At 42.4% G+C, this 25,748-nt stretch overlaps 1 protein-coding gene across 3 annotated transcripts in view; it reads left to right on the plus strand.

The window, feature by feature from the left end:
* The window catches only part of LOC147747719 (coagulation factor XIII B chain-like), a 1,426,313-nt gene that overhangs the window by 912,747 nt on the left and 487,818 nt on the right, over nucleotides 1-25,748 (plus strand). For all 3 annotated transcript variants that reach the window (XM_086955242.1, XM_086955259.1, XM_086955250.1), the window contains one exon: nucleotides 15,394-15,576. In XM_086955242.1, coding sequence (XP_086811368.1) covers nucleotides 15,394-15,576 — 183 coding nt within the window. The remainder of the gene's footprint in view (nucleotides 1-15,393; nucleotides 15,577-25,748) is intronic.

The raw sequence follows: 25,748 nt of genomic DNA on the forward strand, positions 1-25,748 counted from the left end.
ATCAAATAATTAGCAATACCAATAAATATTTACTTCATTACAAATACATTATTTCCCTTCCCTATTCCCCTTTAAACCCACAACCTGCTACAATACTAAAACTCCAAATTGAATTACAAATAATGAATAATTCCTCAAAATTAATATTTCATTTACTATAATTAAATTAGTTTCCACCCTATTCCCCTATAAACCCACAACCCGTTACGGAATTAAATTACTCAAAAATTAAATAACATAAAATGTATTACTTTAAAAAAATTCAAAAATACATTAAAAAATAATACATCCTTTAACACATATACCAACACTTAAAACACTATAAAAACATTCGATATTTTTAACAACTATATTATGACTGTTGATATTACTAACTTCGATATTATGAAAATTGATATTTCTTACCTGAATTTCGATATTCTGCACCATTATATTTTTGTAATTCGATATTTTGTCCATTCTATATAAAAAACTTGATATTTTTGTCCAGTCAATATTTTTTTCGATATTGTGACTAGTTACCAAATTAATCTTTTACCAATTAAGCAGAGATTGTGTTCCAATCTGCTAAATCATATAAATAGGGAACTAAATAAATTATTGAGGGCCCCATTCCTGAACTTTTCCCTTGAACAAAGTAAAGTAATGTACCTACTAAAGAGGAAAAGACTCAAGAAAAAAGTCCCATAAGGCAAGAAAAGGACGATTACGAGTGTGTCCAGTCAAAAGAGGCAGCTTCTGAAAATGACGCAAAAAGGTATTGGGAAATAATCTCAGATTGTTGTGACAAAAGGGTAAAATCCCTCCCAAATCACTTAAAAGTAGAAAAATTTAAATCCCATCTCGCAGAGTTTTATTCTGAGAACTCTAATCCGTCTTGACCTGCCACTAATTTAATTAATTCCCCTAATGTACTACAATCTAGCTATGCTCCTTCAAGGAGCGAAGAAGTAGGACTCATTAAAAGAATGACAGCTTCAGGAGCATTGGGCCCTGACAAAATTCCTACGACAATAATAAGAAAAGAGCCTTCGTTGTGGGCTACATATCTAACTCCTCTTTTTAATTGCTGCTCTCTGCAAGGGAAGACCCCCCTTCCTGATCTGGAAGTATTCTTATTCCACTATTTAAAAAGGGTCTTAGACATCCTCTGGGTAACTACCCGCAAATAGATCTACTAGATGCAGTGGGGAAAATATTTGCACGTAGTATTCTAGACCATTTTACTGACTGGGTGGTGAAGGAGAATTCTCCCCATAGAACTAGCAAGATTTAGAAAAGAACATGCCAGAATGGATAATATTTGTATGTTAAAATGAATAGAGGAAAAATACTCTTTATTTCGTAAGCCAAACATATATATGGCTCTTATAGATTTCTCAACAGCCCTTGATAAGGTAGACTGGCCAATACTTTGGAAGAAACTGCACAAAATGGGAGTGTCTGCCCCTTTGCTATTGCTAATTATTGCCCTGCACTCCCACATGTGGCGCCAGGTGTTAAGTGAGGGAGATCAGGACCTATCAGCAATAATACCCACAGAAAATGGCCTGAAGCAAGGCTGTCTGTTAGCCTTGCTACTCTTCTCTCTGTATGTAGCAGATTTAAGTGAATCCTTTTCTCCCCTAGAAGGAGACGCGCCGAAGATAGGTGGCCGTCTACTTTAATGTCTCATGTATGCAGACAATATTACAACTATGGATTTGACTCCCATTGGGCTGAATAAGAAGTTGACGTCACTGCAGAAATATACAATGGCACAGTATTTGTAGATAGACGTCTCTAAAAGTAAAGTTCTGAATTTGAAATGTAGAAGGAGTAGAAAGTCTTGAAATTTTAAAAGGAGAATTGGATCCAATAATCTTGAGATAGTAGATTATTTTCTCTACTTGGGGAAATTAATAGTGAGCAATACAAATGTCTAATATATGTAGACAATATAACAACTATGGATTTGACTCACATTGGGCTGAATAGGAAGTTGACGTCACAACAGAAATATACAATGGCACAGTATTTGTAGATCGACATGTCTAAAAGTAAAGTTCTGAATTTGAAATGTAGAAGGAGTATAAAGTCTTGAAATTTTAAATGGAGAATTGAATCCGATAATCTTGAGATAGTAGATTCTTATCTCTACTTGTGGAAATGAATAGTGATCAATACAAAGAATAAGCCCCACATCTAACACAGCTCCTGTAAAGCTGGATTACATGTGAATGGTCTACGTGTATTTTATAACATAATGGGTCAAAGCCACTTCCTACACTTGATATCTGCTTTTAAAGCAAAAATTCCCCCAACATTGTTATATGCCATTGAATCCATTCCAGTAGAAGAAAAGGGTTTTCTTGATAAGATGGAATCCCAGATTTTACGTAAATTATGTAATTTTGTCTCACTGGTTCCAACATCCGCTATTAGATTGGAATTTGGTCTGGTAAGTTCATTTGTTCAAGGCTTAACCAGGGTAATTTGATGGGGATACCAGTTGAAGAATAGTGAGCTGTACACCATAAGGGGTATCCTATGTGAAGAAGTCTTTGGAGGAAAAGCATATACTCTTTCTCCCGTGACTTCACTATGGCGCTGAATCTTTTCAAAGCATAGGAGTAGTCAGTGATCTTACACTTTTAGAACTTAAATCTTCTGTACAAAGCACTAGCTGGATGGTTAGTTTCCAGAGAGTTGTTAGGTACTGTAGATTAAAGGAAAGATAGTAGATAATAGCCATGTCAAGTACCCCGAGAGTAGCTCCGAACTACTTATGCTGGAATTTAGACCATGGTATCCGCCGTTGGCTAACTTTATTCTGCATGAATCTAAATGATCTAACAGCAAATTGGTCCCCTTCTATGAAAATAGGAAAAAATTGTAACGTGTAACTTGGTCATTCAGAGCCTTAATCATATCCTGCTTGTTGCCCAGCCTTATTAGCGTATCACTTTCGGTTGCTTCGTCTGATGTGTATAGAGATTAACATCGAAAGCGTACTATCAGCTTGTAAGTTTTTCTTCTATCCAAAGAATGAAATAGTGTGTACAAAGCTATTACATTTTTTGGAAGGAGTTTTTGGACATATTATGGTCCTTACTATACTCTCACTTGAGAGGAGGGAGTCTGTTTCTGTAGGACCTTTCTTCAGTAGAATACACTATATTTTTTGTATTATGGATAGAGAGGAAAAACCCGCTTTACTCCTGTTACCCGTTGGGATACATTGCACCTCACATGACCAGACTCCTAAGTACAGGACCTTTTGTAGATTCTTATAAATGCTACAGGTGTTTTATACTCTCTGGAATACATTTTGCACTCGGCTAGCGCTGCTGTTTGGTTGCTCTTTGCACAAAATTGGAATATATTTTTGCTTTTAACTTTTACTGCTAGGGGAAGTGAAATTCTAGTTATAAATGCTTTTGATCTTTTTCTCAAAATATTTTGTACATAAATATCTGCTGCTACATTACTGCCTGCTCTTTACACAAAATTGGACTAATTGTGAAGTTGCTATTGTATGGAAGCTTAACTTTAACAAATTGCATGTTCAGAACATCGTTGTGTGTGTATTGTCTGATTATAATAGCACTCACCAGACAGTGGAAGCTGTCTCTAGTGAGGCCTACAAGGAGGAGAAAATTAGGTGATTCAAATAAAGAAAGCAATGTTGCAGTAGTATTTACTTTGTTTACTGGAAGCAGGAATAGCAATAGTAGGTGGTGGAAGAGGGCATGAGGAGGGGTCAGAGTCAAAAAAGCGACGAGGATGTGCTTTGTCTGAAGTGCAATGAGTTGTGAAAAGTAACCTGTTTTAAGTAAATTCACACTATAAAAATACAGTACTGCAGTGCAGGGTAAGGTTTGCGGTGAGTTAGGGAGAGAAGACATTTAAGTAGCTGGTGAAAACACAATGTGAATTCTCCATGCTTTCCTGTAAAAAAACAAGCATTGGCTAAGCCAATAGTCCTGGCTTTGGCAAACTGGTGCAGTTGTTATTATTTTTTTATTGCAATCATACGCCACAGCAGTAAATGGAAGAAAAAATACCAGGCAGTCTCCTTAATGTGACATTCATATGCAGGCAATAAAAAATTTAACTAAAAAATACAATTAGCCAATATATATATAACTTTAATAAAACTGTATAGATGAAGTCTTTTATGCAGGTGTAATTAAAAAAGGTATACAAAATGTTCTAGGTTCATTGCACCTCACAGGAAAATATGACTCCTATTGGTGCAAAGAAAATGAATTATTGACTTTGAACCGCTGTAACTTGAAAATATAGCATATTGACCCAATAGGGCTAAAAATAGGAAAACAAGGATTCAGATTGAAAGAATGCATAGTTTATTTAAAGTATTTTCAAAACAGCCCTTGTATTTAAGTGTACTTCTTTTTAGGCTAAGGTGCACTTGTGATGAGGCAAAACTGCTGTAACTCACATTGTAAGTGAGCCAAGAGCTTAAGTCAGCTGACTCATTGCTACATGCTGTATGCTGTGGTGTCAGGAAATGAAATATGAATGAGAGGTGAATAGACCAATGGAGAAAGAGTGCTGACCTAAAGCCCCCCATTTACATATCTATGTTTTTTTATATTTATTATTTATTATTTATTTGTGATTACATAAAGCTGTTAACCTAAAGCTGTCTCTATTACAGACCTAACAAGCATTTGCAGTGCAATAGGTCTCGCTTTTTGGGACCTTATAAGTGTCTAGCTATGCAGCATATTATTGATTATATTACATTACCCATTAAAGATATCAATGTGTGTGGTAAAAATAGAATGACTGAGAGAACTTATATACCACCACTCTTACAACCCTCTGACTATCAGTGCACTTAAGTGCCGGTGAAGTGTTTATGGGTTGCCTTCACTGTAGAATAATGAAACTATGTACAGTCAGCAGGCCTGCCTTTACAAAATCTATCTTCGCACAAATATAGAATCAGTACAAGGTCCTTTCATTCAGTCACTTGGTTAAATGTTCAAGTACACGAATCAGCTTGTACTCAGTCACACCAATGCAAGATCCTGCCATGCAGACACTGGATTCATGTGCAACAATACTGTGGGCATCTGCTTGGCCTGCATGATTCAACACATGGTCGTACAATAAATAGTCACTTGAACTGTACATGATGTTATGATTTATGAATGTGAGTGGATCAGTTTGAATGAATTAGAAAAACTGAGTGAGTCAGACTGAAAATAAATGAGAGTGAGTGAGTATAACAGAGTGACAGTGTTAGTGAGAAGGTATGAGTGTGTCAGTGTAAGAACGATTGAGTGTGAATGAGCAAAAAAGAGTGAATACAAGACAATGTGTGAGAATGCATGAGTCCAAAAAAATGAGAATTATTGTGAATGAGTGTAAATGAAGGAATGTAAGTGTAAATTAGTCAAAATTAGTTATTTTGCTTGTGAGTCTGCGATTGTCCATAACGTACTGAGGGTAATTTTGGCATAGGGAGGAACCCATGGCAAAGTTCCTGCACTGGAATGCCGCAGGCAATTCTTATCATGACAGGCACCTGTCACAAAATATTGGCACTGGCATACTTGAGGTAATTCTTGACATATGGGACACCCATGGCAAAATTCTGGCACTGGCACAGTGCATGTAATTTTTTGCATAAAAACAACCATGGCATACATGGGGCACCCATGAAAATATGTTGGCCCTGGCACAATGGAAATACTCTTTGACATATAGCGGTAGACAGAGCACATTTTAATTTAAAAAAGGGGTCAACTCTTGAGGAGTGTCTTATAGGCTCAGCACACTATGTAAATATTTAACAAGAGCACTTTCAGAGCCTGTGGTATTTTAACACATTTATGTGAAAATTGTGCTTTAAATGCACTGTTATGCCCAGTTTTTTTCTAGGTGTTCTTGGGGAAGAAGCCCCTTAAGTCCAACTGAAGTAGCTTGCTCACTGGATTCACTCATCCACTACAAATCAGGGCAATATTACACTCCACCACTTTAAAAGATTGTGGTAGCATCCTACCATATGTGGTATCTAAACCATCCATTTGTTGGTGTTGTGTTATTTTTATTAATCATGCAGTTAGTATGGAACATTAGGGTTATGGTCATGTGACTGATTTCTGGGAGGATGGTGATAGGTTCATATGATGTCACTTCCTGTGATGTCATGAATTTCTAAGGATGTGTGATGCCACTTTCACTACCCCTGGCATTTTTGTCAATCTGCATCCATTTTCCGAATGTATATCTTTAAATATTGTTTTCTGAAGAAAATAAAACTGATGGTTGGTGTACCTCCTTTACGTGATGGGTACGTGCGAGAGAGTTTCACAAGGTAAATACTTTTCTCTTGTTCCTGCTCCCTCTTTCACCACCGTTGGCATGATATATGCTATTTAAACGTAAAGCCACCTATCAGCGCTGCATGACGGTTTGTGAGACATCAGGGCGCACTACTTGAAAACTATCAGCACAATTATGTTTTGCTTTCTTATCCTTCGACACTGATGTGCATCTGACAAGACATCCCTCACTGTGTGTCTTCCGTCTTCAAACAGGAGCGGGGACCAGATGGGTGCGAGAGTGGGGTGCGGGGAGCCTTAGTGTGCCTTCCGCCAGGTCACTTGGAACCCGGGGCCCGCGCCATCCTGTCACCCAGCAGCACTAGAACGTGGGCTCCCCCCAGGCCCTGCACACTGCCAGCAGCAGGTGTTGCACCCTCCTCTGGGACTAAAGCAGCAGACGTGGGCATCGATGTGTGCCGGAGACAAGATGCTGCGAATCTGCTCTCGCAGAGACAGCGACAGCATCTGGGACAGAGCTGGGAGTCACCATCCTGTAACCAACAAAACCAGTTGCTGTTCCTTTCATAATAATGCATCAAAATATCACTGTCAATCGAGCGGGTAGCGCGAAGCAACAACGAAAAAAAGTCTTGTTTGTAATTACAGAGAAAATTGAAGAATAATTTTCAACTTCTAAATTCCATTGTGTCTGTACAAATAAAATCAAGCAAATATATGAATGTTGAACTAGGAATACATGATTAGCAAATACAAATACACAAAGGGAGTGCTGTAATGTGAAGACACTGATTATTTATTAGAGAACATGTTTAGCATACAATTAAGGGGGAAATAAAATATGCATTTTTTGGTACGCATAAGTGCAATTTTAAACTTTGCACTTTTAAAACATGAGGAAAAATGCATAGATAAATCAATTCAAATTTTTTTGCAAGGAATTTGTACAGATAGAGATCTTTCTACTTTCTAAGTTGCAAACATAATAGAAATTATAGCGCTAAAACAGAAGCACGGCCCGCAGCAGCAAAAGTTAACTGTTCTTAGAGAAAAGGGGGCGCAGGAGGTGAGCCCACGAGTGGTGCGCGCACACCTGGAAAAGTCTACTCTTTTTTAAGCACTGCACTCGTGCTTGTGGCAAGTCCCTGCGCACTCCCGCATGAAGTCTGCTGCCACAAGCACGAGTGCACTGCTTGAAAAAGAGCAGAACGACGGCTAAAGGTCTCCTAAGCGGCGCATGCTCGCTGCGTAGGCGAGACCTAAAAGGGTGAAAAGAAAGAGTAGAAGAAATAGCTAGTGGAGGAGACCTGATGGGGAAGTGTGAGAGCAGAGGCAACAAGCATTAGTAAATGCATTAGTTTTCACCCATGTGATTAATAATAAACTGTTTTTTGTTGTAAGTCGTAGCTTGCTGAGTAGTTGTACAATATACGTTACAGAAAGTTTATTTAAGTGGTATGACTTGTTTATGTACAAAAAAGCAATATATTGTGCTGTTACTAGTGGCATTATAAGATGTGGAGATTAGGTAACTGGTGGAGGACAAAGATACAAAAGATTTACCTGATAAATAGGCCTGAAAGTAATGCAGCTATGCGAAGAATAGCTAAAGAGTGGATGAAAAACCATACAAGTACAGTGTAAGCGCTGTTTTTGGAAATCCAAATAACAAGGTTACGTAAACTAGATGAAACGCTGTTGTTTAGTTATTCTCCATTGTTAAGCTAAGCAAATGAAAATGAACTTTGCATTTTCAAATGAGCATAAGTGAAAGAAACACACTGAAAGTGTGATTATTGTTTTGTTGAGATGGGATCTTTTTTTTCATCACAGATTTTTGCACTGAACATTCTTTTTATTGTTGTGAAAAAACTTAAACATGAACATAAACTCTGAAACAATAATGAGCTTATAGTTAATATTTTCACTTGCATTGTCATTGTCTTACTTATGGTTTACACGTGTCTACAATTAAACTACACAGTGACATTTTCAATTTTTGTGCTTTATACTTAAAAGGTTGTATAGTGTAACAAGTGCTGTATTTCTATTTCAAAGCATTTGTTATAATAAATCCCGGTGCCACTGCACCTGCTGTACCATTGAAATCATGACCCTAGTACCTGCTAGATAACTACACTTTGCCTGTTTTAAGAATGTGCAGTTGGTGCAGTTTTTATTAAGCTAAATTACCAGGTGTAAAGCGAACTAAACTAGACTGTTTTAAGAATGTGCAGTTGATGTTCTTTATATCAAATAATGACGAAAATACAGGAAGCTGTTTAAATTACTTTGGAGAACTCAAGCCTTCTTACCAATTATTAAACTTAAATACCACGTTTTAAAAGTATGCGAAAAAAATTGCATTTTACATCCACTGAAAGATGAACAGGAAAATTCTCACTATTGGGAAATAACTCCTGCTTCAGTTTACAGAGTATAGCTCAGTTACCACACTGCTTATTTATAAGGCTAAAAGAAAATACAGCAAACGATATAACCTACTTGAGGTGCTGGTACCATCCTTTCTGCACAATAAAGGTCAGTCCGAAAAAAAGGTTGTCTTTCCACCTACCTGCTTACTAAGCTAATGATCGGTGTAAAAAAAGTAGAGAGCTTAAACCTAAGAAGAAAAAACTTTTTTTTTTAATTTAAAAGTATTCCAAAATAATAGATACCTTCTGAAAAAAGGACAGCAGCACAAATCGCTTACAATCACCAAACACACTTGTTCACAAAGACAAACTGTGACATAATGCAACAACAATGCCCAGCAGCTGGAATTTTCTAATTCACTGCTCTTGAAACTATACAGCCTTCCTTCCCTGTCAGTAGTAGGAACAGGCTGCAATCACAAAATCGAGGAATATTTTCAGAACAGGCACATGACCATTAATACAATCCAAGACTGTGTGGCAGTTCTCTGGCACCTAAATGTTACACAGAAACTGTCCCAATGGATAAAGAAGGTAAAAAACATCCCTTTAGAGCACCACAGAGCGTGCTCATAAAGTCTGGGAAGAACCGGATAGTTGCATTTTCGTACCTGAGATCTACATGTAGGCAGGCCGCTGGTAGCATTGCGTCATAGTCTCTTTAGTTGAGGATTTTAGCTATGATTGTCCTGGGGGCTGCCCCGGTTTGGCAGAGGCATTGGGGCCCTATGCGACCATTCCACAGGAAAAAAAGGCGGAGAGTCGTTTAGGTTTGAGATGGTTTAGTATTAGATCTTCGAGGAAGAGGTCCACACTCAGTCCCTCTGCCCCTTCCGGAACCCTGACCACTCGAATGTGGTTGCAGCGGGCCCGCCCTTACTGGTCCTCCACCTTAACAGCCACCTGACGGTGCTTATGGACCAATTGTTGGACTCTTTCTTCCAGTTTCCGAGTTTTGTTTTGCAGCTCTGTGACATTGACTTCTGTCTGCGTTACGCATTCTGATGTTTTGTTCATGTCAGCCCTGAGCAAGTTTATTTCAATGGAGACTTTATCAATCTCTGTTTCCAGTGTAGCTCCCGGTACTTGAATTGCCACCATTATGGAGCTTAGTGATGGTTCGGGGTTGTTTGTCAGGCCACTTGTGGCTTCATTCTCCGGCATTAGCTGCTTGGGAACTGCATATTTATCCTGTTTATTAGTCTGCACAGGTGGACCTCCCTTGGGCTTCATTGCAGGGGGAGGCCAATCGAGCGTGTATCAGGAGCAGCTTGATCACTTGATGATAAGTAGATCGTGCACCGGAGCACCAGGATGGACTACCGGCTGTTGCACAGCATCAGCTGTAGTACAGTAGCCGCTGTCTTTTGGACTCCCCCTATATAGCAGCCACTGAGGGTGCCTGTATCTCTTGAGGTTTCTTTCCCCAGGCCCAGTAGTATCCGGGGAGTCTCGTCATGAGGGTATGGTCCACCCGCCTCCAGGTGCCAACTGTATCATGGAGGGGATTCAAGCTTCTGACAAACTGCTAGGGCAAGCACGGCCTGCAGGGCTCCCTTTGCCCGGCAGCTGTCGTATATCCACGCCATCCCAGAACGGCCACCTGCGTGTAGTGTGCACATATAGCGTTGGGTGCCAAGCAGCTTCGGGCACCAACCAGCTTCGGGCGCCTACCACACCCCAATGTTCGTGGCCAAGCCCCAAGGCAGTGCAGCACCGAAACTAGTTTAACACTAGTATGCGCCTAGCCAAAGAATCTGCCCCGCGGTGCAAGGGGCAAAGGTCTCCAATTTGGTGTCCAGTGGCAGCAAGAGCGTGGGGTCCGGTGGCTAGGCCTCACCACTTGCGCGCATAGGGAGGGCTCGCTGCACCAACAGCACGCTGCCGGGTAGAGACGCTACGAGTGCCACAAGTTTGGCCCCCCCTACAATCTTGGCCTGATCAGTATGTGAGTAGTTCCTGGGAGGGGGTCTTCAGCTGACTGGGACAGCATGTAAAAACTGCCAGATTTTGGCACACAACAGCGGCTGAAGTGGTGCGCAACATCCGACACCATCGGCATCTGTTGTAAGTCTCTGACACCAAGGGTGTATTGCCCGTGTTGGCCACCCAGTCTCAGTCCTCTAGTACAGTTCCCGCCCTGTGTGTGTTGGTCGGGCTGTACACATGCATGGAGTCAGGGGCGGGATACCCGCACCCCAGTGGCAGCTTTGTCCTCGCTGTGTCAGGCCCGTTTCACCGAGCCTCGGCTGGGCAGGAAGAAGATGGTGGCAACCAATGATCGGAGCCGGGCGCGTCTCAATCCATGCCAGAGCTGCCGGTTCTCGCTGTAGTCCCACTTCCTTATGCTGGCACCGGATGGGTATCAGCGAGGAGAATTGGTTTTGTCAGGGTCCTCCTTATGGTCGGGCAAGTCACGGGCCTCTCGCTGCAGCGGGTCCACCGACGGGCAAGGCATTTACTCGAGCGCCGCCCACTCCTACGAGGCCTCGCCTGGGCACCACCTCGGAGTGCGCAGCCGGTGAAAAAGGATCAGGCAAGGGTACCAGCACCAGAATTAAACACTGTTCAGTGCAGTGAGTGTTCCACAGGCTCTGCTATTGCGGCAGCCTCGTCTAGAGCGGATAATTGTCAGATAATTAGGGGCTTTTACTCCGGTTTTCGCTGAGCACCTTTCTTAAGCTGCAATCTTAGTCGGCGCTAAACCACGCCCCCGGTAACTGCACTTTTGACTGCCTGCTTAGCAGTAAAATATAGCTATATTAGGTGTTTAGTGGTGTGTCTAGAGCTTTTGGTCAAGGTGTCACTGCATCTGCTGCACCATTCTAATCATGATGCTAGTGTCTAATAGATAACTGCACTTGTGTCTGTCTATTTAGTAGTAACATTTAGCAGTAATCTGTGTTTAGTGGGGTCCATAGATCTCTTGACCCTGGTGCCACAGCACCTGCTGCACCATTTAAATCAAGCCCCTTTTAACTGTAAGGTAACTGCACTTGTAACTGTCTGGTTAGTAGTAAAATGTAGCAATATTAGGTGTTTAGAGGGAAAGATACCAAGATGTAAACAGTAAACGGTATGCAGTGTTAACCAAAAGAAAAATGTTTGAACCGCCAACACGGATGGGAATGAGTAGTTAGACCACAGGAAACTAATAAGAGAGACACAGAAGGGAGACCAGGCTACAACCAATGGAAAGGGAGGAAAGCAATTTGGCAAGCACACAGACCAATAAGAAGTGAAGGCGGGATGTAAGTCTCTTTAAGATATATTAAAAACAATAGATTTCACAAGCGCTGTGCGGGTGAAACCTAAAAAGGGGGAGTAGATGACACAGTTGGTTGCAGCATTTGAAAGTGCAAAAACAATTTCAAGGAAAGGCATTTGTCATACTAAATTTGATAACCCAGTGAATGTCACGGTGAATTACAAATTTAGCGTGAATAATGAAAAGAGAGTCAGTTTGTCATTTTTTTTCAATTGTTTGCCATACTTTCAACTTTGATCCAATTCCGTTCATTTAATAGCTTACCTCTAATGTGGTTTTATGCTACTTAAAGAAAGCCTGTCTTTTAGAAAGTCATCCTTTTGCCATGTTCACCCCCATTTTCTGCTGAATGATACTGGTGGTAATCGACTCTGACTGTACCCTGGGGTGTGCTAACCAGGCCCAGGGCAAGTGCATTGTGAAAAAAGGTACATGTAATAGGGTACACTTACAATTGGCAATGACAGACCCTGTAAGTCCCTAGTAGATAATAGGGCAAGGGGGTGCAATCTACCTATAAGTCCCTAGTATATAATGGGGCATGGAGATTTGGAGGCCCAGTAAACTTCATGCACTTGCATGTTTGTTCTGCTGTGTGCCTGCTGCCCTTTTAAAAGCAGTACTGCCTTGCAGCCTGACTTTAAAATTAGATTCACCCAATTGGTATTGACAGATTCTATAAGTCCCCAGTACAAATACGGCTAGGGGTCTCAAACTACCCAATATATTTCTTGTACTTGCATGTGCGTACTGCCTACTGTCATTTAAAAGGCAGCCTGGGTTTGCAGACTGTCTTTAACCCCTTGCGTGCTAGCGGTTTTCCAGCTGTGCGCTGGATTTTTCAAAAACCCGCGTTACATGACGAGCTCAGCTCGTCATCAGCATACAAGTGCCGTAGCTGATGATGAGCTGAGCTCGTCATCAGCATCTAAGGGGTTAAAAGTAAATTGTTTACAAACTCGACTTTGGTGGTATGGGCACTTTAAAAGTAATATTCTACCATACTGTTACATATCAGGCAACCCACAGGGCTCCCCAAGGTTTCCGAGGGGTGGGGGTTATGTACCTATAGGTAGGGACCATATAAAAGATGTTTTATATGCCCTAGTGGGGAGAAACTGCTCATTTCATTTTCCCCATAGTAGAGTCTTAGCTCCATAGGCTAACCTTGCAATATTTTATTTAGTTATAACTATTGCTGGGAAAGGAGTAAATATATCATTCAAGGACTTCAATGATTGTTATTGATGAAGTCAACATTTTGGCACTGATGAATTTATCATAACTAGTACAGAAGATACATTATAGACATTTCTCTTCTGTAAACCAAAACCCAGCCTTCTAGTAGTCTCTACTGATTGGCCAGTCTTAACAGGCTTAGCCAGTCTGCTTTGATTAGGTGATATGTGGCCTGACCAGAGCAGAGTTTATTTGATGGAGAGAGTTCTGAAGCTGAGGGGGATGGGTCCTGCAGAGGGGGCTGGGTAAATCAATCTGAGCTCAAACAGAGAGCTGATCAGTAAAGAATGCCAGGTGTACCTACCCCCACATCCTGTGCCCCAGCCAGATGGCAGGCTCAGGAAAGGAATTTGCAGAGGTCAGGCGGAGGAAAACTAATGTAAGTGAGCCACACTGTGGGTTGGTTTAGCTAGCTCTTATCTGGACAGAAATCACCCATGTTGGATTTTAGAAGTGCAGTGCTTTGTGGCACAAGAAGATGTCACACTTTGGAGGCAGTTGTCATGCTCTGGGGTGGTACCCTGCATCTCATTGGACAAAGGTGCCTCCCACTTTTCACCCCAGAACACTGAATAAATATGTGAGAGCTGCAAAGTCTCTCATATCTGCTGCCTGAAACTGCAAGGAGAAGAAGGACTGCCCTGATGGAATGTGGATTTACACCCATAGGCCTGTACTCTAACTTACTGTGAGTGTTGGACAAATTGGTACTACAGCCCTGGGGACAGTGCCTTGCTTCAAAAAGGATTAAGGAGTAGACTACCTGCAAGCTACAGGGTAACAGAGCCCACCTGCAACATCTCCACCAAGGGCCCTATCCTGGAGTGTGTCCCGTGGATTTTTAAAGATTTCATCAGGTGCATTGTGGGAATTGTGGTCCAGATATCCCAGACACCATTCACGAGATTCCAGACCTTTGGATTGGTGATTTGTTCACTTTGGACGTACAAGGCGACATTCAGGAAGCACCTCCTGAAGTTTGGAGAACTTTTGGGAAAAAGCTTCATGAGGTGACCACCACAACCTCGAGAGTCAAGCCAACTACCTTCAACCGCGACCCGGCCAGGATTTCAGGGTCATCCAACTGAAAGCTCCAGAGCTCCAGACTTTCAGGATTTGAAAAGGGCCTCGTGGAAAGTCAAGTCAGGGAACCCTCACGGAATCCAACCTCCTGTGGAGGACCGAGTGACGTCGGAAGTAAAAGCTCCAGAAAGGTTTACTTTATAAGTGTGAAGTTCAAATTTTAACCAGGGCCTCACACTTAGTGTATCCAACCAGCTTTCCAACATGGTCAGCCTCAAACTTTGCCTTTTTACCAGTCAAGTGTGACAAGGTGTTCCAGAGTGACACTATATGTTTTTGAGCACTATAAAGTGCTTAATATTTAAAAATGTATATCTCCTGTTCCGTACATTGGATTTTTTTCATTTACTATTTTTATAAATTGGTGTGGGATTTTTATTGTGTGTTGTGTTTTACTTATTTGATGTATTGGTGTTTTCAAATGATTTACACCCCTGTCTCCTAAGTTTGGCCTGACTGCTTGTTGTCTGCTACCAAGGGTTGAGCAAGGGGCTAATTACGGAGGCCTTTCCTGGAGCCAATACTATATTGGTGGCCTCATGACTAGTTGTAGGTGCATCCTAACCCCTACCAATAACCCACTTTCCAACACTGTCCAACTGATCGTCAACCTACCTGGAAATAAACAAAAGTATGGGTATTGGTGTAATGGAGGTGGTGCTGGGATGATCATATAATTGTGGAATATTTTCACCCAAACCACATTGTTGTAGCTTCCCTAGAAATCTCCCGCTTTGAAGAAACCTTACTCCATTCATACATACCTTTCATGTGATCGTCTATTATTAAAGATGCTGTGAGGATCTCTAGGGTTGCTCCTTGTCAGGGCTACCGCATAGGACCAGAAAAACCTTATCACATCCCATGATAAGGCAATTCCAGGGATATGTGAATGTCAATACATTGTATATCAGTTCAGTTTGTTTGCTAGGGTTCAGATTTGTATAACTTTCTAAGAGATGGATTTGGTACCGGAAATCTAATGTAGTTATTGTTTTTGCGTCAAATATGCCTTTGTAAATCCTGATGCATGCTAGTACATTATATTTTCTTTATTTTCCTTCAGCTCCTCCTGTCTGCTCTAGACCACCATTGGTTCCCCATGGAAAACTTGTTGGTGATGCGAAAAATGAATATAATCCGGATTCATCTATTGAATATATATGCGATGAGGATTATGCTTTGGAAGGAACAAGATTACTTACTTGTTTTGGTGGGACATGGTCAAGAGACATGCCACAATGCATACGTAAGTACAGAAATAACTCAGGATACTAAACATATTGGACAGGATTCACAAATATGTTGCAGTGACTTACTCTTGTAGTACTTCAGTCTTACTCCTGAAATGAGTCAGGTTTAAGTCAGGAGGATTCCTCGCTAACTGTTAGAATCAGCACTACAAAATGTAGTCCCACCTACTCATAGCAAAAATCCTTCTGACAAGGACCAAACATTTTGAATTATTCAGTTTCATTGATTGGGAGCCATGTAGGCCTTTAGATTTTATCATTATGGTAAAATGATTTTGTTAGATCTAGGGGTCTCTAGTTGGCAAAGGTAGGTACCAATGTCCAAATAGGGACACTTGCTTCTAGTCAGGGAAAGGGGGATACACTCTTTGGATAACCCCTGCTCACCCCCTTGGTAGCTTGGCAGGAGCAGACAGGCTTATCAAGGGCAATGTGTAAAGTATTTGTACCAACACTCACAGTAACACACTGAAAACACCACAAATGGACTCCACACCAGTTTAGAAAAATGAAAGTATCTTTATCCATTCTAAACTACACAATACCAAAACGACAAAATTCCAACATACACCGTTCAAGAATATGATTTTAAAAGAGTTCTAGGGTTTGCATCAAAATAATTCACAGTTGCATCACTCTTAGCCCAAAGAACCTATAGATGCAACAAAAGTTCCAAGTGGAAGCTGCAGCGTTGGAAAACAAGAGATGCGTCACTCCTGAGACCCTGGGGGGGCAATGCAACAACTACGCTGCAGGAAGCGGGTGAATTGCGTCATATCTGATCTGTATGGGGAGCGATGCGATACCTTGTATAGATTCTGGGTTGCAGGTTCAAAAGGAAGCATCTCGCACAGGCACGATGCGATGATCTCCGGGACGGCATTGATCTTCGGTGCGGCAGCGATGCATGGCGCAGCGTTGATCTTCTTCTGTCGCGGCCCCTCGATGCGTTGACTCTGCGACAATGTTCGCAGCGATGTGATGCGGACCGCAAGCAAGCGGTGCGACGGTTCTTCACAGCCGTGACAGGCTCTGCGATGATATTCGCAGTGACAGGAATCTTCCAGCACCGGGGCGATGCGCTCCGCAAGCGAACGATGTGTTGATTCTTGCAGCGGCAACAGGCGCTGCGACGATCTTCGCGACAACGGGAAATTTCTCGCACTGTCGATGATACGCCCCGCAAGCGAGCGATGCATGCAAAATTGTAGATCTTTTCTCCTTCTTTTCCAGCTCGCCAAACAGCAGGCAACAACCCCCAGAGGCCGCACAAATGGATCAAGCACTCTAGGAAGGGCAGAACTCACTCAGCAGAGTTCACAGGGAGGCTGGGGGTGAAGTCCTTTTGGTTCTGGCACGTCTTAACAGGAGGCCAGCTCTTCTCAGTCCCTTGGAGATCTCTTCAAGCAAGGGGACACAGCAACAGCAAAGTCCTAACCCTATCCTTGGCAGAATAGCAACTGAAGGTCAGCCCACAAACACACAGCAGGACAGTCCTTCCTCTTCAGTCTTCGAGCTTTTCTCCTTGGCAGAGGTTCCTTCTTGATTCTAGGATGATCTAGATTTCTGAGGTCTGGGTATCACTTTTTATACCAAATTTATTTTTGTACTCTGAGGGCAGCGAGGCCTTGGCCTAGGCCAAACCAGTTCTGGTCAGTCCTGGAGCACTTTATTTATCTAACTCCTTCTTTCATTTGAGAGAGAGGGGCCAGCATTGTGGAAGGCAGGCACAGCCCTATTCAGGCCCAGGTGCTATCCCCTCCCACCACTCAAGATGCAGATATAGCTATTCAGCCTAGGGATGGCTCAATCAGCTCCTTGGAGCAAACCCAGCCCCTGTCACTCACAAACCAGACAGTCAATTCACAAACAGGCCAAAGCACACAGAAAGGTCATACAAGAAAACAGCCACTTTCTAAAAGTGCTGTTTTCAAATACAGGATTTAAAAACCATCCTTCCTAAAAGATGTGTTATTAAATTCTGAGTTCAGGGATACTAGACTTTAAACTTTCTATCTTGCTCCTATGGGAAGATATGCAGGTAAACATTATACACAGCATTCCCCGTTATAGCCTATGGGCAAGATAGCCTTCCAATAGTGAAAAACAAAATTGCCGGTATTTCATTATCAGAGCATGTCACCTACATTAGTACATGCTCTACCTTCCGCATACACTGCACCCTGCCCAGGGGGGTACCTTGGGCCTTCCATAGGGGTGTCCAATGTGCACAGAAAGGGAAGGGTTAGGCCTGGCCAGTGGGGACACTGGTCAGGTCAGCAAGGCAGTTAGCAACTGCACACAGGCACTGCGGTGGCAGGCCTGAGACACCATTTTAGGGCTACTCATGTGGGTGGCACAATCAGTACACTTTACTAGGGACTTACTGGTCAAACAAATATGCCAATCAGGGATAACCAATCACACTAACAATTACCCCAGGGAGCACGTACACTTTGACACTGATCAGCAGTGGGAAAGTGCCTTAAGCATCTAAAGCAGCCAAAACGAAATCCAGCACAGCATCAAAAAATACAGGAGGTAGAGGCAAAAAGTCAGGGGAAACCACGCCAAGGATGCCAGGTCTAACAGATTTGATTGTAGCTGGAACTGAAATGCAACAGCTTCTGTGAAAATGATCTGGAATTCTAAAGTATATTTGTATCAGTTTTAGCTGACACATGGAACTGTGCTTTGCAGATGAAATGAGAATGTATTCTTGCAGAAAGCAGAACAGTTTAAAAGGGTCAGTGGTGGCCAGAGGTACTCAGTAGGCTATTGTGTAAAGTATGTAATCTGAGGCCCCCAAACCTTTGGGAAGATTAGGTAAAATCACTTGACATGTGGGAAATGTTTTGGTCTGGTATCTCATATCTTTTATAGGTAAAAGCATAAATCCTGCAAAAACGTTACTCAAAAGGAGATTCGTTTGAGCAGAAAATGTCTCTCTCCACTGGGTGTTCTGTTCAAATCAGACTTCCGAGTGCAAATTCAGGAATTACATGATATCACTGCATGTAATCAAAATTACCCTCAGTCGTAGAAGTTAGTAAGACTTTCTCAGAGTAGATTAGAAAGATTCTTACGGTTTTATCCACATACAATCTGCATGTGGATTTTAGATTGCCTTACAAATGTAATTGTTGGGAAGTGAGCGTCTACAGGTCTTATAATTTAGTTAAGCATCCAAAAAGAAATTTTACATTTTTCAGACTGAAGTGTAAGTTATTTACTGTGTTTACACTTCAGTTGAAAACTGCACAAAATATAATCTTGTATTGGCTCAACATAGAAAATGACTTTTCTTATGTTTAAAAAGGTCCCAAGTGCAAATATATTATTAATTTGTCCACATTTGTGTATTTTGGTTTTTGCACCATTTCACTGATCCAGCCCTAACGAGATTCAGGGTTTGCACTACCCTGCTGGGCCATGTTAATTACTCTTCGAGCTAATTGACAGTTCAACAGTTCATACAACTCCCTTTGACAATAGGTCCTTTTGAGTGGGTGTAGCCTGGTCGAGGAAAAGGGTTGGGTAGAAATCGGCTCATATAGGTCCGCTAACACTCAGCATGCCCTTCTTAGAGGTAAAAAAGGTAAAATCCTCACTTGCTAAAAAGAGCTAGCACAATTCAAATTTGGAACCGGGAATGCTCCAAATCATACTCAATATTAACAGAATATGACATTAATACCACTGTCTTTCCCATATCACGTACCCTCTGATCCTTTCCTAAGCCAACTCCCTATTCCTTTTACCTCCTGTCCTATCTAATCCCCACAATGCTTACTCCCTCTTACACCCCATCTCCATGCCTCACCACATACAATTTGTTAATCTTGTTCTCGCTCTCACTCAACTCTCCCTCTATTCACTCTCACTGAGGCAAGGTTGCCCTCACTCCTGCTCCAACACACTCTAAGCAATTTAATACAATTTAACATAATTTACTGAGCCCCGCTTCTTTAACCCCCTTCAAAGCTCCACACCCCTCCTTAGGCCCCACCGTCCTCTTACAGCGATTTCCTGCCTCACTTCTATTCTCTATCTCTCTGTACAAATCCCAAAAGCACCTCTTCAACTACTTATTACAGTCCTTATCTCCCATCCTCTTTGTCCCTTTATTCTTACCCTAGCTTCTATCCGAGCCTCCTATACCCACTCCACTCTTGGCACTGCCAGTGCATGTCGTCATCCCATCAATACCTCTAAAGTCACAAATATGCTTCCTAGACCAATTCAATGATCATGTGATAGCTGTTGCATACCACGTCTGCTGCTTCATCAGAAAGAGCTGCAACATGAGCTGAAACAAGACCTCCATTGGGACCATGACCCACACAAGGTGCAAAAACAAATTTGCTACTTAACCACCTGACTGTGCCCTATCACCAACTTCAGAACTGCACCAATACCCAACAGAGGACATTTCAACAAGCCTAACTACAGTTGAGACCTCGATGTACTGTATATAAAATGACAAGAGTGAGACCAACACCTGCGTATTGCAAACTACCAATACTCAATCTTATTAGATCAATGACAAACTCCAAACTTGTCCAAATATGATTTTAGCCACCTATGATGTATGCCAGTCAAATTGAGATCCATTAGAAAAATATTTGAATTGTAGATATGGTCTGTTAGATCTGCGGGTCTCTAGTTGGCAATGCTATTCACCTTTGTCCAAATAGGGACCCTTACTTCTAAGTCAGGATAAGGGGATTACACTCCTTAATAACCCCTGCTCACCCGATTGGTAGCTTGGCACGAGCAGACAGGCTTATCTCAGAGGCAGTGTGTTAAGCATTTGTGAATATACACAGTAATACAGTGAAAACACTACAGATGGACACAACTCATGTTTTATAAAAATAAGTATTCTTTATATAGACTTAACACAAGACCACAAACAACAAAAATCCACAATACTACACTTAAGATTGGTTAAAAGATGATTAAAGTTGCTTAGTTCAAGTTGATAATGAATGCGACAAACTTCTCAACAAAGTATCTGGATGCGTAACGCAAAGTAAAAAAAAGGCTCACAAAAGGGGAGATGCGTCTGTTCCGTGATCCGGGGGAGATGATGAGTCGTGCCTCAATGCTTGCGGAGAGTTGGGGATGCGTCGTGATCCTTACCGGTGCAGAGGTGATGCGTAGATTCTCGGCCTGCGGGCCTGTTGCAGTGCGCAAGATGGCGCCTCAATGCGATGTAATGATCCGGTTGCGATGCGAGAAGATGGCGCCCTTGATGCGGCGATGCGATGATGATGCGTAGACGCCCTGGCAGCCTTGAGACGACTCTGTGCTTTGGAGCCGCGACAGGCCCTGAGACACGCTTCTCCGGTGATGCGATGTCGACTCTCACAATGGCGTCACGCTTCTCCGGTGATGCGACAGCAGGCAGCTTCGATGAACACACGCTTCCAGAGAGATGCGGTGAAGGCTCACTTCTCCGGCGATGCGACGATTTCAGCTGCGGCTACAACACGCTTCTTCTTGATGCGTCGCACTTCCAGCTCCCGGCGACACGCAAATGCCTGGAGTCAGAATTCCCAGCAAGGCAATTCAGAGGGGAGCTAGAGATGAAGTCTTTTGTCCCTTAGACTTCAGCAGGAGGCAAGCACAGTTCAAGCCCCTGTAGAATATTCTGAAGATGATGAAAGTCCTTAAAAAGTTCCTTCTCCTATCCTTGGCAATGAAGCAACCACTGCAGGCCAACCCCAGCAAACAGCACACTGGCAGAGGGGCAGTAAACCTCCTGCAGCTTCCTTGGTTCTTCCCCTTGGCAAAAGGTTTCTTGTTCCAGTAGTGATCTACTTTCTTGGGATCAGGGTCCCAATATTTATACCCCAAAATCCTTTGTTCTCTGAAGGCAGAGAGGCCTCTTCCTAGTCCAAACCAGTTCCTGAGCACTATGTTTACGCGACTCTCTTCTTCTTTTCACTGTGCAGGGCAGACACACCAGACACCTTACAGGAGGTGGAGCCAGCACAGGGGAGGGAAAATACAGCTCTGGAGCACTTTGTTGACAAGATTCCTTCTCTCCTTTCACAGTGCAGGGCAGAGACATCAGACAAGCCACAGGAGGTGAAGCCAGCACTGTAGGGGGAAGGCCCAGAAGTGTGGCTCAATGGTTGGAGTGGCAGACCCTGATGCAGAGGTCTAGCCCGGGACCAATGTTCAATTCCCCGCCTCGGTGGGTCTTGGGCTCAAAAATTCCACGGACCAGATAATTCTCGCATCGGTGCCTATTCCAATCATGGAGTCCCACTCTGCAACTCTGGGCAATAGCTTGCTTAATCTCCACAACGGCCCCCACAACGCTAAGGATGCCTGGCCTCTACCTTGGGGGTGCCCAGGAGTGGACACCTCACAGGGAAAGCCAGGATGGGTTCCACAGCGGTATTCGTACAAGCGCCTTGAGACCCTTGCGGGTGAGTAGTGCGCTATACAAGTATCAATTTACATTTACATTTACATTTACATTCAGGTCCCAGGTGCAACTCCTCCCTCCCATCTAGAAGCAGATCTCTCTATTTAGCACTGGGCTGCCCCAGCCTGTCTCCTGGAATCCCCCAGCCCTGTCACTCACAAACCCAGACAAGGAATACACAACCTAGCAGAGGCAGGCCTGGACAGTTAGGCAAGAAAATACCTACTTTCTAAAAGTGGTATTTTCAAACACAGAATATTAAAAACAACTTTACTAAAAGATGTATTTTATTATTCTGAGTTCAGGCATACTAAATTCGAATGTCTATCATGTTCCCTGAGTCCGTTAGGATTATAAGAATGTAATAATCTAGCTGCCCATTCTAACCTACGGAGAACAGGTAGCCTTCAATAGTGAAAAACTAAAATGGCTGTAATTCACTATTAGGACATGCTACACACATCAGAGTATGTCCTACCTTATGCTTACAATGCACCTTGCCCTTGGGCCTACCATAGTGGTGTCTAAGATGAAGCAAAGGGAAGGTTTAGGGACGGGCAAGAGGGTGCACTTGGCCAAGTCGGCAAGGCAGTGTTAGACTGCCCATAGGCCTTGCAATGGCAGGCCGGAGACACACTTTACAAGCTGCTTCTGTGGGTGGCACAACCAGTGCTGCATGCCCACCAGCAGCATTTGATTTGCAATCCCTGGGCACACATGGTGCACTGTACTAGGGGCTGACAAGTAAATCAAGTAACCCCATCTTGGAATAACAATGAATACATCAATTTAACATAGGGAAAACTTGCACTGTAGCACTGATTAGCAGTGGCACAGTGCCCAAAGCATAAAACCAGCAAAAACATATCAAAACAGAGGAGGCAATCCGTCAAAATGGAAGGGAGACTCACGCCAATGATGTCAGGTATAACATGGACTACTACTAGCAGACTTCAAATCTGATCTCTGTGCCATAACTGAAACCTATCTTGCCAAAAATGCAGGTCCCATACTTCACTGAGTAATACCCAAAGGATATCTATCCCCTTTGGAAACTGACCTCATATTAAGACTGATGAAGAACTTGCACTTCAAACAATGAGCCTGCCTTCATCCACCATAAAGGACTTCACTGATTCAGATAAGAAACAATGGCTAGTCTGCTGCTCTCCATCTGTAATGTTTAAAGCCTCATTCCTCCTCATGTATTTACCACCATTTCACAATACTGCTTTTACAGATGCCCTTAGGGATTCAACTACTAACAATAGTATTGCTGTAAGAAATTGTGCATTATACGGGATCTCAACATTTGTTTTGACAAACCTGCACTGTAACAGACTAAAAGGACACAGGTATGTAGGAGTAAGTACTTTTATTAAAGAATAGGAAAGACAGGACGAGCCAGACCTCCGACTCGGAGAACCGCCACCTCCAATTGACAAGCACTTCATTGCCCCAGCAACCTTGATTCCATTGTGGAAGGAGATGGAACCCAACACAACTTCCCCCTTACATAATAGACACAAAAGATCATGCAATTAAATCAAATGTAAAAATACATGTTAACAATGGAGAACAATTTTTGAATAAACAATGAGAAGGTGACACATCCTCCTCCTATGTACAGAAAAAAAACATACAAGTACTATGCAGTAGCATTGTAAGATATGAAATCACAAAGTCTAGAAGATGGAAATCTGGTTCTGGTGGAAACATGTCTCTCACATCGACCAATCCCGGAAGATGGACTGCTGAGGCGGTTAGACACGCGATCTTCACCACCATCATCAGCCACCAGATTATCACTGTGAGAGTCGTGAGCAATGGAAACCTTATCCTTATTCCACCATTTGCCATTGTGTAATGTAACAAAAAATTTTTTAACAACTACCACTCTGTGCGAAGCAGAAAACTTGGTATCTTTCCCGGCAATGATCCTAGGCACCTTGATCCTGACAAAATCACCAACAGCTACTTTTGAGTCCCTTCCCAGTGCAGTCACATACTTGTTCTGAGCAACAATCCTCTTCTTAATCACACCCTCTACTTCCTGCGAGGAAGGAGAAGAACACTCCATCCAATCTCTAATTAATTTAGATGCAGTTAATCTTCCTCGTAAAAGAGAAAAGGGAGAAATATCAGTGTTGGCATGGGGGTTGTGCACACAGCCCACAACAGCTTGCGCAACTCCTCCTTAGAGTTTAAACCACTGGATTTGGCAAGCTGAACATTATCTTTAATAACCCTATTAAAACGTTCCACCAGACCATTACTCCTAGGATGATATAAGGAGGTCCTAGTGTGTTTAATACTTTAAAAAGTGACAAAATCAGAAAATTGAGACAAAGTAAACTGACAACCATTGTCAGATAGTATTTCATCCGGAATCCCCTCTCTAAGGAAAATAGATTTTAAAAATTCAATGACACCTAAGGTGTTGGGAGACTTGGCAAACTTGATCTCAGGCCAGCGACTGTAGAAATCAATAAAAACAGAGCCATATTCTTGTAACCTTCCAGAGAATGCCATGGGACCAATAATATCAATAGCAATCTTTCCCCAAGGTTTGTTGGGAACTTCAATAGCTTCAATAGGACTGGGAATGGTTACTAGGCTCTTGTTCCTTCCAGCACAAAAAATGCAACCTCTAACAAAACGCTCAACACTCTTGTCAAGCCCAGGCCACCAAAAATGTTCTCTAATCCTTCTCTTTGTGGCATGCATCCGATATGCCCCTCGTGGACTAACATTTGGACTTTAGCCCTCATGGATTCTGGCACAACTAGGAGACTAGAACGATAGAGTAAACCATTGATGATAGAAAGTTTTTCAAAGACATGCGTGTAAGCATCATTCTTGACAACATCAGATTTCCATTCTGACCAACCTTGCAGAATACCATTTTTTACTTCTGTCATTAGGATATCAGTTTCACAAGCTATGCACCACTCATTCTCGTGAATGGCACCATCACAACTGAGTTCCACTGCACATACTAAGGTAGAGTCAAAAATGTCTAATGATTTGACTTCACCCACTTTGGTGTATTAGGTAGATGAGACATACAATCTGCTAACACATTTTTAGCTCCAAGAATATACTCAACAGTGTAATCAAATTCATGAAGCCTATACTGCCATTTTGCAATTCTAGGCACTGCACGTTCCATGCCTTTGGTGGTAAATAATTGCGCTAAGAGTTTGTGATCCACACAAACAGTAAAATGAGAACCCCACAAATACATTTTAAAATGAACGATGCCCCACAAGAATGACAACGCCTCCCATTCAATTACGAAATAGGATGCCTCAGCACCCTTCAAGCTTCTTGAAGCAAATGCCACAACCTCATCTTTGCCATCCCTACGCTGCATGAGAACAGCACCTAAACCCAACTGGCTGGCATCGGTCATCATGATAATTTCAACAGAGGTGTTGAAGGGCTTAGGAGGAATAGCATGAACAAGTTCCTTCTTGATAAGAAAAAAAATTGTGGTTACACAGCTGCCACTGTAGCCTACGGGACGCAACATAGAGTTGGATAATTGGGTACCATTGCAATGATCGTGACAAACTTTTTCACTTAATAGAGTATAAGATTAACCCGAATCTGCCATGACGTTTACATCAATGCTGTTAACACTGATCGTACAATATGGTCTAGTGAAATTGTTTAAAGAAACAAGACAAACAGAATCCTCAACAACAGGATCTTTGATCAGGA

Source organism: Lissotriton vulgaris, chromosome 1_1, assembly GCF_964263255.1.
Source record: "Lissotriton vulgaris chromosome 1_1, aLisVul1.2, whole genome shotgun sequence".
Lineage (NCBI taxonomy): Eukaryota > Metazoa > Chordata > Amphibia > Caudata > Salamandridae > Lissotriton > Lissotriton vulgaris.